This window comes from Mirounga leonina, unplaced genomic scaffold, assembly GCF_011800145.1.
Source record: "Mirounga leonina isolate KUSES-001 unplaced genomic scaffold, KU_Mleo_1.0 Mir_201, whole genome shotgun sequence".
Taxonomy (NCBI): Eukaryota; Metazoa; Chordata; class Mammalia; order Carnivora; family Phocidae; genus Mirounga; species Mirounga leonina.
The window spans coordinates 28,960,228-28,972,378 of NW_023270504.1; the positions used below are offsets into that span (position 1 = coordinate 28,960,228).

General features: G+C 39.3%; 1 protein-coding gene across 4 annotated transcripts in view; it reads right to left on the reverse strand.

Annotated features, from left to right (window-relative positions):
* KDM5A (lysine demethylase 5A) overlaps nt 1–12,151 on the reverse strand; it is a 95,878-nt gene that overhangs the window by 31,575 nt on the left and 52,152 nt on the right. For all 4 annotated transcript variants that reach the window (XM_035028494.1, XM_035028493.1, XM_035028497.1 and 1 more), the window contains 5 exons: nt 7,805–7,986; nt 7,320–7,444; nt 6,683–6,833; nt 5,290–5,404; nt 2,399–2,754 (listed from right to left, as the gene is read on the reverse strand). In XM_035028494.1, coding sequence (XP_034884385.1) covers nt 2,399–2,754; nt 5,290–5,404; nt 6,683–6,833; nt 7,320–7,444; nt 7,805–7,986 — 929 coding nt within the window. The remainder of the gene's footprint in view (nt 1–2,398; nt 2,755–5,289; nt 5,405–6,682; nt 6,834–7,319; nt 7,445–7,804; nt 7,987–12,151) is intronic.

Sequence of the window (12,151 nt, forward strand, 5' to 3'; positions counted from 1 at the left end):
CTATCACCCCCTATATCTTTACTAATTATATTTTCTTCATGACAATTATCTGAAATTCATTCATCCATTCGTTCACTCACTTATTCACCTGTCTCTCCCCACTAGAATGTTGGCTCTATTTTACACCAGGAACATTGTGGGTCTTTTCCCCTACTATCTTTATTGCACTTAGAAATAGTGCCTGGCGGGCGCCTGGGTGGCTCAGTTGGTTAAGCGACTGCCTTTGGCTCAGGTCATGATCCTGGAGTCCCAGGATCGAGTCCCGCATCGGGCTCCCTGCTCTGCAGGGAGTCTGCTCCTCCCTCTGACCCTTCCCCCTCTCATGTGCTCTCTCTCTCATTCTCTCTCTCTCAAATAAATAAATAAAAAAAATCTTTAAAAAAAAAAAAAGAGATAGTGCCTGGCATGTAGTAGGTACTCCATAAATACTGAATTGCAAAGATTAAGTAAAATACAAGAGCACCATAACTAGGTCAGTGACAATGAAATCGAAAAAGACAGATACGAAAGACATTTTGGAGGCAAACTCATTAAAACTTAGTGATTGATTAAATGTGGAAAAATGAGAGAAAGTGAGTTTTCAAATATTACTACCAACAAAATCTCATTCTGTAGACTACAATAAGTTGCATCAGGTATATCAAATCATGGTTTTGCATTCCAAAGTTATTTATCCTTTCCCATTTAATATGCTCCTGGAACTGTCATGAATCTGAAGACACAGAGTAATTTGAAGGTTTCAAACAAAAAGCTATGGATACATTTTAGTACGTATTCTCCATGATAACTAGAGAGCAAAATATCCAGCAAAAATATATGCAGCCTTTTCTTGGTTAAACAGAACTGTGTTCACTGAATTATCTAAGGCTTCTCCTATCAACTGCAACCAAAATAAGTGGCTGGCAATTAAGTACATGAAGACTTTGGAATGAAGTGGTAAAGGCTTTAAATTTGAGTTGTGTTGGGGCACCTGGGTGGCTCAGTTGGTTAAGCATCTGCCTTCGGCTCAGGTCATGATCCCAGGGTTCTGGGATCGAGCCCCACATCGGGCTCCCTGCTCAGTGGGAAGCCAGCTTCTCCCTCTCCCACTCCCCCTGCTTGTGTTCCCTCTCTCGCTGTGTCTCTCTCTGTCAAATAAATAAAGTCTTAAAAAAAAGTTAGTTGTAAGACATCCAGAGACACTTATAAATAAATAAATAAATTGATCAATCAATCTGAGCTGTGTATTTAATAACTATGGACTCTAAGTATGCCAGGTTCCTCATCCTCACAAGAGAAATTATAGATCTTAATTTTAGCTAAAGAAATACTTTCATAAAGAACATTACAGTCTAATTAGTTGATATACAGTCAAGTATGGTGAATGCTTTACTGAAATCTCAAAAATCCAATGGGGGTGCCAATGCTAATGCAACTGCGTAATGTTCTCCTTTCTTGCTTCTTTCCCACTACTTTCCTACATAAATCCTCCACTCCAAGAAAGCCCATTTAACTTGTCACCTAACCCTATATATATATTCCTTAAACTCAGCTTGATCTTTCTCTCACGCCCCTTCCACTTCAATTTCACTCATGCTTCAAAGCTCTACCTAAAGTTCTTTTCTCTCAAGCTTCTCTTCTGACCACCACAGGTAACAATGACCTCCCCTCCTCTGAATTCCTATAGCATTTTTCTGTACCTATTAGTTAATAATAACATATTGCAGTGAGCTTTACATTTCTTAGCTCTGAACTATAGTATAGGTAATGGGAAGGTTCTTTTTTTTTTATTTTTTTAAAGATTTTATTTATTCATTTGAGACACAGAGATACAGAGAGAGAGAGAGAGAGAGAGAGCATGAGCAGGGAGAGAGGCAGAGGGAGAGGGAGAAGCAGGCTCCCCGCAGAGCAGGGAGCCCGATGCGGGACTCGATCCCAGGACGCTGGGATCATGACCTAAGCTGAAGGCAGACACTTAACCATCTGAGCCACCCAGGCGCCCCTTCTTTCTTTTTTTTTTAAAGATTGGTAATGGGAAGGTTCTAAACAAAATACTACTTTGTTTCACTTAAAGTACCTAGCAAAGTACTCTGCACTAGCATGCACACAGTATCTGAAACTATTTGCAGACCTATTTGATAATTTAGTGGCTGGTCAGGGAAGGCATAAAACATCTAATTAAATATTTAATGAAACATGGTAGGTACTGAGCAGGGCACATTCTGCATGGAGCACTGGGTGTTATGCACAAACAATGAATCATGGAACACTACATCTAAAACTAATGATGTAATGTATGGGGATTAACATAAGAATAAAAAATTTAAAAAAATATTTAATGAAACAGAGCCTTATGTTCCTCCTTCGGTTCTACCCTTAGTTATTAAAAGAGGCAACAGTCACCAATGTATGTGTTCACCTTGCCTGTAGGCAGACCTTAGCCTTTTCTTCCCATCGCTCAGAGACTGTAAGGAGCTCCTGTAGTTCAGCCATTGCCTTCTCCACAGCATGGTGGGGTGCCAATCCCACCCCAGAGTCTATCAGTTTCTTCATGACATCCAAAGTGACCTGTTGTGGATCTGACAGGGTCAGTCTTACTTCATCCAACCATCGAGCCTGCTGTAGCTCTTGCTTTAGTCGGGCCAGTTCAGGTAGCTCCACATAGAGACTAGAGCCCATGTCTATCAACATTTGGAGTTTGGAAGAATCTGGGGTTTCATCCATCATGGCCTCTTGAGCACGTTCATGAAACTCTTCCACATCATCCAGCAGATTCTGAAAAAGTCAAAAGAATAAAAATAAAAAACTAATTTAAAAGATACAGAATGAGTTTGGAATAGACACAGTTCAGGAAAACTATCAAATTCTAGACTATCTAATCATCTCACCATTATAGCACCAGATATGATAGTTAAGAACATAATTATGCTTCTCTGTAATACTTACACAAACTTACTTTTAAAACATGATTAATTCATTCAAACAATATTTAATGACTACGGACTTAGATGCAGCCACTGTTATAAGCACTAAAACATACAAAGTCCTTATCTTTAAGGAACGTATTTTATTTTTTTTAAGTTTTTTGTTTTGTTTTTTTGACAGAGACACAGCGAGAGAGGGAACACAAGCAGGGGGAGAGGGAAAGGGAGAAGCAGGCTTCCAGCCGAAGTAGGCTTCCTGCCGAGCAGGGAGCTCGATGTGAGACTCGATCCCAGGACCCTGAGATCATGACCTGAGCCAAAGGCAGACACTTAATGACTGAGCCACCCAGGCGCCCAAGGAATGTATTTTAATATAAATAGACACTGAATATATGAATAAAATGTTCCAGTTAGTTTTAAGTGCTGTGAAAATAAAACAGGGCAACACAATAGAGAATGACCAGAGGGGGTGGGCATATTACTTTGCAATGGTGGTCACAGAAAGCAGATGAACTGAAACTAAAACGAGGAGTTAGAGGTGGGAACTATATGAAGATCTGGAGGAAGAGCAGTTCAGGCAGAGCGGATAATAACTGCAAAAGCTTTTACAGAGAAATGTCTTGCTCTAAAGTGGATGATGGGGAGCGAAGTGGAGAAATGCAGTTAAAAAATAAGCAGAGGTCAGATTACGTAGTGCCACACAGATTAGAAGTTTAGATTTCATTCTAATGGCTTTGGGGAAGCACTGGAGAATTTTAACCACAGAGAAGCGATATAATTTGATTTATAATTTACATGGTCACACTGGCTACCGAATAAAAATAAACTGTCAGGGACAAGAGAAGAAGAAGGGAGACGAGGTAAGAGGCTAGTACAGTGATCTCAGGGGCAGAATCTAGAGGCTCGGAGCACAGTGTAAGCAATGCAGATGATGGCAAATGGTTCACTTTGGGAAACATTCTGAAGATAACGGTAGCACTTGTTTAGAGACTGGATATGGGGTATAAGGGAAATAAAGGAATCAAGGATTTCTGATTCATTAAAAGGCTTTTAAGATGCCTTTTAGTCTGCCACGGGATACACAGAGTATGCAATGGATGTAGAAGCTTGTAGGAGAGAGCAAAGGCATTGAGAGCTGATGATCTGGGGATCAACAGGATACAGGTGATACTTACTGTCACTAAACCAATAAGATGTCAGGACCTAAAGAAAGAGCTGAGACTCTTAATACACTCCAACACTTAGAAGTCAAGCCAAGGAGAAAACAAACAGCCAAGAACACCGAAGAAAAGGAACTGTGAATGAATGAAGAAAACTAGAGCATGTGATGTCACAGATGTTCAGAGAATAAAGTCTCTCAGGAAGAAAGAGCAGTCAACCACCAAAATGCTTCTACGACATGGGGTCACAGCAGAAACACAACCGATACTAGATTTCACAAGCTGATAACCTTTTTTTTTTTTCTTTAAGATTTATTTCTTTTGACAGAGAGAGTGAACGTACAAGCAGGGGGAGTGGCAGGCAGAAAGAAAGGGAGAAACAGGCTCCCCACTGAGTAGGGAGGCCGGGTGATGTGGGACTCAATCCCAGGATCCTGGGATCATGACCTGTGCCAAAGGCAGATGCTTAACCGACTGAGCCACCCAGCCACCTCAAGCTGATAACCTTGATAAAAACCATTTTAGATACCCTGCCCATGGCCAAATCACAAAACATACCACAAACTATGAGAGGATTAGAACTATGCTGATTAATACATTTGATAGACACTTTTTGAGACTGTGTATGAATTCAAGAAACCATCAGGGATCTAGTAATTTCAGAGCTCACATTTTTAAAAGCTCATGAACTAATAACTTCCTGATACATTCAGGTTCTTTTAACTATTTTCTTGCATTTCAATTACATCTATGCTAAATGGGGATTCTGATCTAAGATTAATGCAGAAAAAAATTCTTTTTTTTTTTTTTTTAAGATTTTATTTATTTATTTGAGAGAGAGAGAATGAGAGAGAGCACATGAGAGGGGGTAGGGTCAGAGGGAGAAGCAGGTTCCCCGCCGAGCAGGGAGCCCGATGCGGGACTCGATCCAGGGACTCCGGGATCATGACCTGAGCCGAAGGCAGTCGCTTAACCAACTGAGCCACCCAGGCGCCCAATGCAGAAAAAAATTCTAAACTAACTACTCTTGGTTCCAGAATTTTAAAAGGAGAATTAAAGGCTAAGAATGAAACCAGGGGATTCTTACTGCTTACTGAAAAACTTCAAACAGCAGCACTTATGTGACAAACAAACAGAACAAAAAGCTAGTCTAGACACACTGTTTACCCAAAACAGAAACCCATACTACAAAGGATATTACCCAAGAAAAGAATGTAATACTCCACCTTTACTTGTCGAGCTTGGCTGATGACACATGGAAGACTAAAAAGTTGTTGGACAAAGGCCTTCAATTCTTCCACTGTCAGTTTGGTCCGAGTCCTCCCACTATCTGGGCTCTGCCTGATGTGAAATAATATTGAGATATAAGTAAGAAAAATCCATAGTCATCTGATATCAAAGGGGCTTCTAGTCTCTCTAGAATTCTAACCCAAGCAATCCCAGAATATGAGTGTTTGAGAGGTTCCACTGTAATGGTGATCACTTTCAAATTAGGTTTTTACCTCATTAGTTAATGACTCAAAGATTCAACTCTCCAAGTTATAGTTCCTCTAATCTTATAAGTATTGAGCATTTTAAACAGTCAATAAATTCCTCAGAGTAAAATAGTATGGTTGTTAATAAAACTAAATCTTCTACCTCAAAAAGCTTAAAATGTGGAACAAGGGCCTTTAACTTGGCTGGGGGCTAATAAACCCCTCTGAAACGGATTCAGAATTGTATATGTATGTGCATTTTTCTAAAAGGGTCCCTACGCTTTTGCCAGATTCTTCAAGGGGGTTAGTGACCCAATGACAGGTGAAAATTCCCTGATCAATGCTTCAAAGAAAGGTTCTCCAATCAAATGTACAAATAAAAAACGCACAAAGTAATTTAAAACCCAATGTGAAGGGCCATAGCAAAAGCCGTTCAGATACCAGGAAAGTGTTGGCATGAATACAAAACAATACCACAGAAAATTTAACACATGTGAATTCCATGAAATCAAGGGCACATACTTCTACACGTAATAACACAGCCTCTCCAGCATCCCTCAAGATTACTCTCTGCTGCCACCTGCCTTCAGCGTGTAGTATCATTTATTTATTTACAAGAAATAGAGCAACGAAAAAAGGGTAAAAAATCTCCAACATTCTAGTCTAGCAGGTGTCTAGTGGGACTGGGAAAGAAAGGAGGAGATAATAAATAAATTAGTATGTCAGGAAGTGACAGGACTAGGAGAAAAACAAAGCAGGAAAGAAGAATAAAAAGGCTGCAATTTTATAAAGGGTTGTCAGAGAAGGCCTCTTCAAGAATGTGTCAGCTATCTGAAAAGACCTGAAAGAAGTGAGGGAACAAGCCATCTGGATATCAGGGAAGAGCGCTCAAAGAGCGAAGAAGTGAGAAGGCCCTAAGCAGAACCGTGCCTGCCGTGTACAAAAAGCACAAAGGGGAAGAGGACTGCAGAGTGGAGCAAGAAAGAAGGGACAGTAGTAGGAGAGAAGATCGGGACATGATTGGAGGGAGGGTGGGAGGGAAATGGCCAAGACAAGAGGTCAAAGATAATATAGGGAGGGGCCAGCAAATAAACAAAACCAAAAAACCCACAGGAAACCACTGGAGAACTCTTCTTAGTCTTACCTGTGCTTCTGCTTTTTGCTCAGAAGCAGCTGAGCGACAGAAGCGCAAGTCTCAGCTTCTTTCACAGCATCTCTGAGTTTTCTAAAGAGATCATTCTCTGGGTATTTCCTATCCTCAGCATCTTCCAGCATTACTCGTAATTCAATCAAATCTGTAAAAACAAAGCTATATACTATGACCACAGACATACAAAGTCATTTAAAAATACTCACCAACCTCTCTCAAGTTAGTCATCAATCTATTAGTGGAAACACTGCAGCTGTAAAAATCTCACCACTGCAATAAAAGCTTAAGAGCAGGTGCTCATTCCTAATCCTTATGGACAATTTCTCTCCAGGAAGGTAATTCCTCTTTCTTAATTAACCTTTAGTGGCAGTCCACTGGTAATAATGACTCCCCAAAATACGTATCTACTGCCAAGTTAGCTATCTGTCCCATTTTATATTAACTTTTTATGTAAAAGAGAATTCTCAAATAGAAAACTAAATCTATAGTCAGTCAACCAACCCATTAGTCGCAAATCGCATATGAAGCCTATAATTTTTCCTTAATGGAGGAAAAGCACATAAAACAAAACAAAGCCTCTTTCAATGTGACAATAATTTCAGTGTATGCATACAAAAGGAGGAAACTTAACCTTTCTTGTGGTTGAAGTTGGCAGATAATGCTTCTGTAACACGGCTGACCCACGTGTCATAGGATTGTGCCCTGACCTTCACACCATACAGCAGAGAAGGGAGGTCCTCTAACGGGTAACGGTATCTAAAAACAAACAAAAACAAACAAAAAACACAGAAATTTAAAACTTTGCAAAAAACCAACTTGAAAATAAATTTTAAGTACAATCAGCTTAATACAATGACCAAGAAAATGGGTGTCTTAAATCAAACCACCCACAGAGTTTTAATGCAGGGAGAGACAGGGAACATGTGAAATCAATTGATAAAAAAAAAAACTAACATTAGTTGTCAAGTTTAGGGCCAACTTTAAAGGACTGGTCCTCAGCAGGGAGGCAGAGAGACAAGGAAAAGTTACCAGTGCACACATGGGGAAGAGGAATTACAAAGAACAGTGCATTTGGTTTTAAAAGAAGTAACAAGTTTACAAGAAACGTAAGGATACCTAAGACATTTCTTCTGCATGGGGCAGGGGCACAGATCAGTTGGATGGTAGAGACACACGAGGCGCTCAGGATTACAGGAACATGTGAGAGCAGAGAGAAAACACGTGGTTCTGCACGCTGAACACTGTCGCTCATCATCAGGAACAAGTTCAAATACTTCTTCTTCTGACATTAGAACACCCTGAAATACAATTCACATCACTACATCAACTCTTTCAAGGCTCTGAAGCATCAAAGAACTTAAAGTTACTAAATTTTTTTCTACAGGTAAATCTGACTTAAGATATATACATGGGAGGTAAAATAACACATCAAAACATTTTCTAAAATTAATCATTCTTAATTTTTTTAAAGTGGGAAAGACTAAACCTTGGTGTGGAAGAATACACATTTGACTGATACAACTATTTTTTAAATGTAAGGAACTGGGGCGCCTGGGTGGCTCAGTCGTTAAGCGTCTGCCTTTGGCTCAGGTCATGATCCCAGGGTCCTGGGATCGAGCCCCGCATCGGGCTCCCTGCTTGGCGGGAAGCCTGCTTCTCCCTCTCCCGCTCCCCCTGCTTGTGTTCCCTCTCTCGCTGTGTCTCTCTCTGTCAAATAAATAGAAAAATCTTAAAAAAAAAAAAAGATTTAAACATTTAAAAATAAATAAATAAATAAATAAATAAATAAATGTAAGGAACTTACTACTACAAATGTCAAAGCAGTCATTTTTGAGGGGGGAGGGAAATTGTAATTGGGAGGTACTTTTGGGGTGGCTAACAAAGTTCTATTTCTTGACCAGAATTGTGATGACAACAAAGGTTACTATATAACAATTCATGAAGCTATATATTTTGTCTTCTCCTTAAAATAAGAAAAAAATTGAATTTTTTTTTGTCCCAGGGATAATACATCCTTAAATCCTGAATACAGATATATTAGTTATCAATGATCCAAAAATAACACTAATAAATACAGATGCAAAGATAAAGTAGTAAAAATTAAACTATGCAAATCAAAATATAATCTACTTCAGCAAGACATCAAAAAGAAGCTTAATTAAATTCGATCTGCCAGCTTAGTAAGAGCATTTGAGTGCATTTTATAAAGACTTCCATTTAATACACAAGAAAGCAAACTCTTTTCACTTACCCAAGGTAAACCCCGATAATTTATTCACTGGCAGACACAATTCAATTCTTGCAACACAGATTTTGTTTTTGATACTGGTTTTAATCTACATGTCTCTTAACTACTCTCGTATCTTCCCATTTCTCATATTAGCATTTAATATTAGCTTTAAAAATTATTTCATGTAAAAATGGTTCCAAAATGCACTGCAGATATTTCTTAGCTTACAAGAATTTACACAGCGTCACAACAGTTGGCAAACAGGACATTAATACATCAAGAGAAGTGGAGCACCTGGATGGCTCAGCTGGTTAAATCGGCATGGGATTCTCCCTCTCTGCCCCTCCCCCCCCACACTCGCTTTCTCTTTCTTTCTCTCTCTCTCGGTCTCAAATAAATTTTACACCAAATCCTAAAGTATGCTCCAGGAACCCCTAGCCCTAGAAGATACTCTGCAAAAAACTTAGTCTATGGGGAAATGCTATGTATTACTATATCCCTCCCAATTTAAGAGATTATCAATGAACACCAGCATATCATAGAAGTTTTACAGTAAAGAATTACAGTAAAGTTTCACAGTTTTACAGTAAAGAATCATTTATTATTTCTTTATCCCCAATTGATTTTTTCTTAATCTACCATTTCCTAAGCTTTGCCATCACAGAACAATTTTTCCTTGTAATGCTTTCTAACATTACACAGCTCAGAAAATTATAAATTATTAGGAGAAAGTGGAGAGAAGAAAAAAGAGATACAAATTAAAAGGCTATTTGAAATAATCAAGGTGAGAAAATTAAGGAATGGAACCGAATGGTAGCAGTAAAGAAAAAAAAGGGGAGGAGTAGAAGTGATGAGAGACATTGCAAAATAAATAAAAACTTCAAATCAGATAGCAGATGACTATCGAAGAGACAGATGAGTCAAGGATCACATTAAGTTTTTAAATAATGATCCTGATACTTACCAGCAATTAATAAAGTGGTTTGTGAAAGGGAAGATGGAGAGGAGATGATATTCTATCTCAGATGCTGAAAGTGAGATTATAAAAAGCTAAATAGAAATGTACAGTAATCCCAAGGAGACCCGGATTACATATGGGTGACGGGACATGACACGTCTTTCAGAGTGACAATAATTTGTGTTTGCACAAACTAGGAGGAAACATCAAGACCTGAGAAATGAAACCACAAGGTAATAGCTGAAAGAGAGGTAAAATCCTAAGAAAGGCTAAGAACTCCTTGAAAAGTAGCAAAAAAGAAAAACAATAAAACGTCAAAGGCTGCACCCTGCAAACACTGGCAATTGAGGAAGATGAGGAAAATGATTAAAAGTGACTGGCAAGGGGCGCCTTGGTGGCTCACTTGGTTGAGAGGCCAACTCTTGGTTTCAACTCAGGTCATGATCTCAGGATCCTGGGATGGAGCCCCAAGTCAGGCTCCAAGCTCAGCAGGGAGTCCACTTGTGGATTCCCTCTCTCCCTCTCCCTGTCCCTCCCCCAGCTCATTCGTTCTCTCTCTCTCTCTCTCTAAAATAAATAAATAAATATTTTATTAAAAAGTGACTGGCAAGTATTATCAGATGCTAAAGAAACAGCAGAGCAAGTGTTAGCAAAAGGAACAAGGAAGCAAAATATAGTGCAACAAAGAGGTCATGGGGATAAAAGACAAAGAACAACGAGACTTGGCAATAAAGTCACTAGCAAATTCTCAGTTTCAGAATGACAGTGACAATAAAGGGATAAAAAGGAAATAAGGGCAGTGACCACAGAAAAACCACTCAAGAAGTTTTTTGGAAGAAAAAATAAAAACTTTTTCAAGATAGGAAAGACAATACGCAAAGAAAGGGTAGAGATTAGTGTCTCAAGGGCACAAGAAGAAGATAAGTTTATAGGAAAAGAGTCCCTAGAGAAATGTGATCAAAGGATAAATAAAATGATCAAGAGATGTGATATTCAAATTATTGTACAAAAAGGAAAAACAACGCTCCATTAATAACACAAGTTAAACCTGAAATGAGACTATGCCACAAAAACTCACTTCATGAGTCTCTACCAATGTACAAGCAGACCTGGAGATATTGCAGGTTTGGTTCCACACCACAACAATAAAACGAGTACCATAATAAAACAAGTCCAATGAACTTTCTGGTTTCTCAGCACATATAAAAGTTCTATTTAGGGGCGCCTGGGTGGCTCAGTTGGTTAAGCGACTGCCTTCGGCTCAGGTCATGATCCCAGAGTCCTGGGATCGAGTCCCACATCGGGCTCCCGGCTCGGCGGGGAGCCTGCTTCTCCCTCTGACCCTATCCCCTCTCATGCTGTTTCTCTCTCTCTCTCTAATAAATAAATAAAATCTTTTAAAAAAAATAAAAAAAATAAAAAGTTCTATTTACCCTATACTGTAGCCTATTAAATGTGCAATAGTATTATGTCTAAAAAAGCAATATATATACCTTAATTAAAAAATATTGCTAAAAAATGCTCAACATCATCTGACATTTTCACTGGTGGAGGGTCTTGTCTCCATGTTTATCATGCTGCTGACTGATCAGGGTGAAGGTTGCTGAAGGCTGGGGTGGCTGTGGCAATTTCTTACAATAAAACAATGGAGTCTGGGGCACCTGGGTGGCTCTGTTGGTAGAGCACACGACTCTTGATCTCAAGGTCATGAGTTCAAGCTCCACAGGGGGTGTGGAGCCTACTTAAAACAACAACAACAACAATAACAATAACAACGGAGTCTGCCACATCAATTGTCTCTTTCTCTCACATGTGACTTCTCAAGCATGCAATGCCGTTTGATAGCATTTTACCCACAATTAGAACTTCTTTCAAAACTGGAGTCAATCCTCTCAAACCCTGCCACTGCTTTAGCCACTAAGTTTATGTAATATTCTAAATTCTTTGTCGTCGTTTAAATAATCTTCACAGCATCTTCACCAGCAGATTTCATCTCAAGAAACCACTTTCTTGGGGCACCTGGGTGGCTCAGTTGGTTAAGCATCTGCCTTCGGCTCAGGTCATGATCCCAGGGTCCTGGGATCTAGCCCCACATCAGGCTCACTGCTTGGCGGGAAGCCTGCTTCTCCCTCTCCCACTCCCCCTTGCTTGTGTTCCTGCTCTCACTATCTCTGTCAAATAAATTTTAAAATCTTAAAAAAAAAAAGAAACCACTTTCTTTGCTTATCCATAAGAAGCAACTTTTCATCTGCTCAAATTTTATCATGAGATTGTA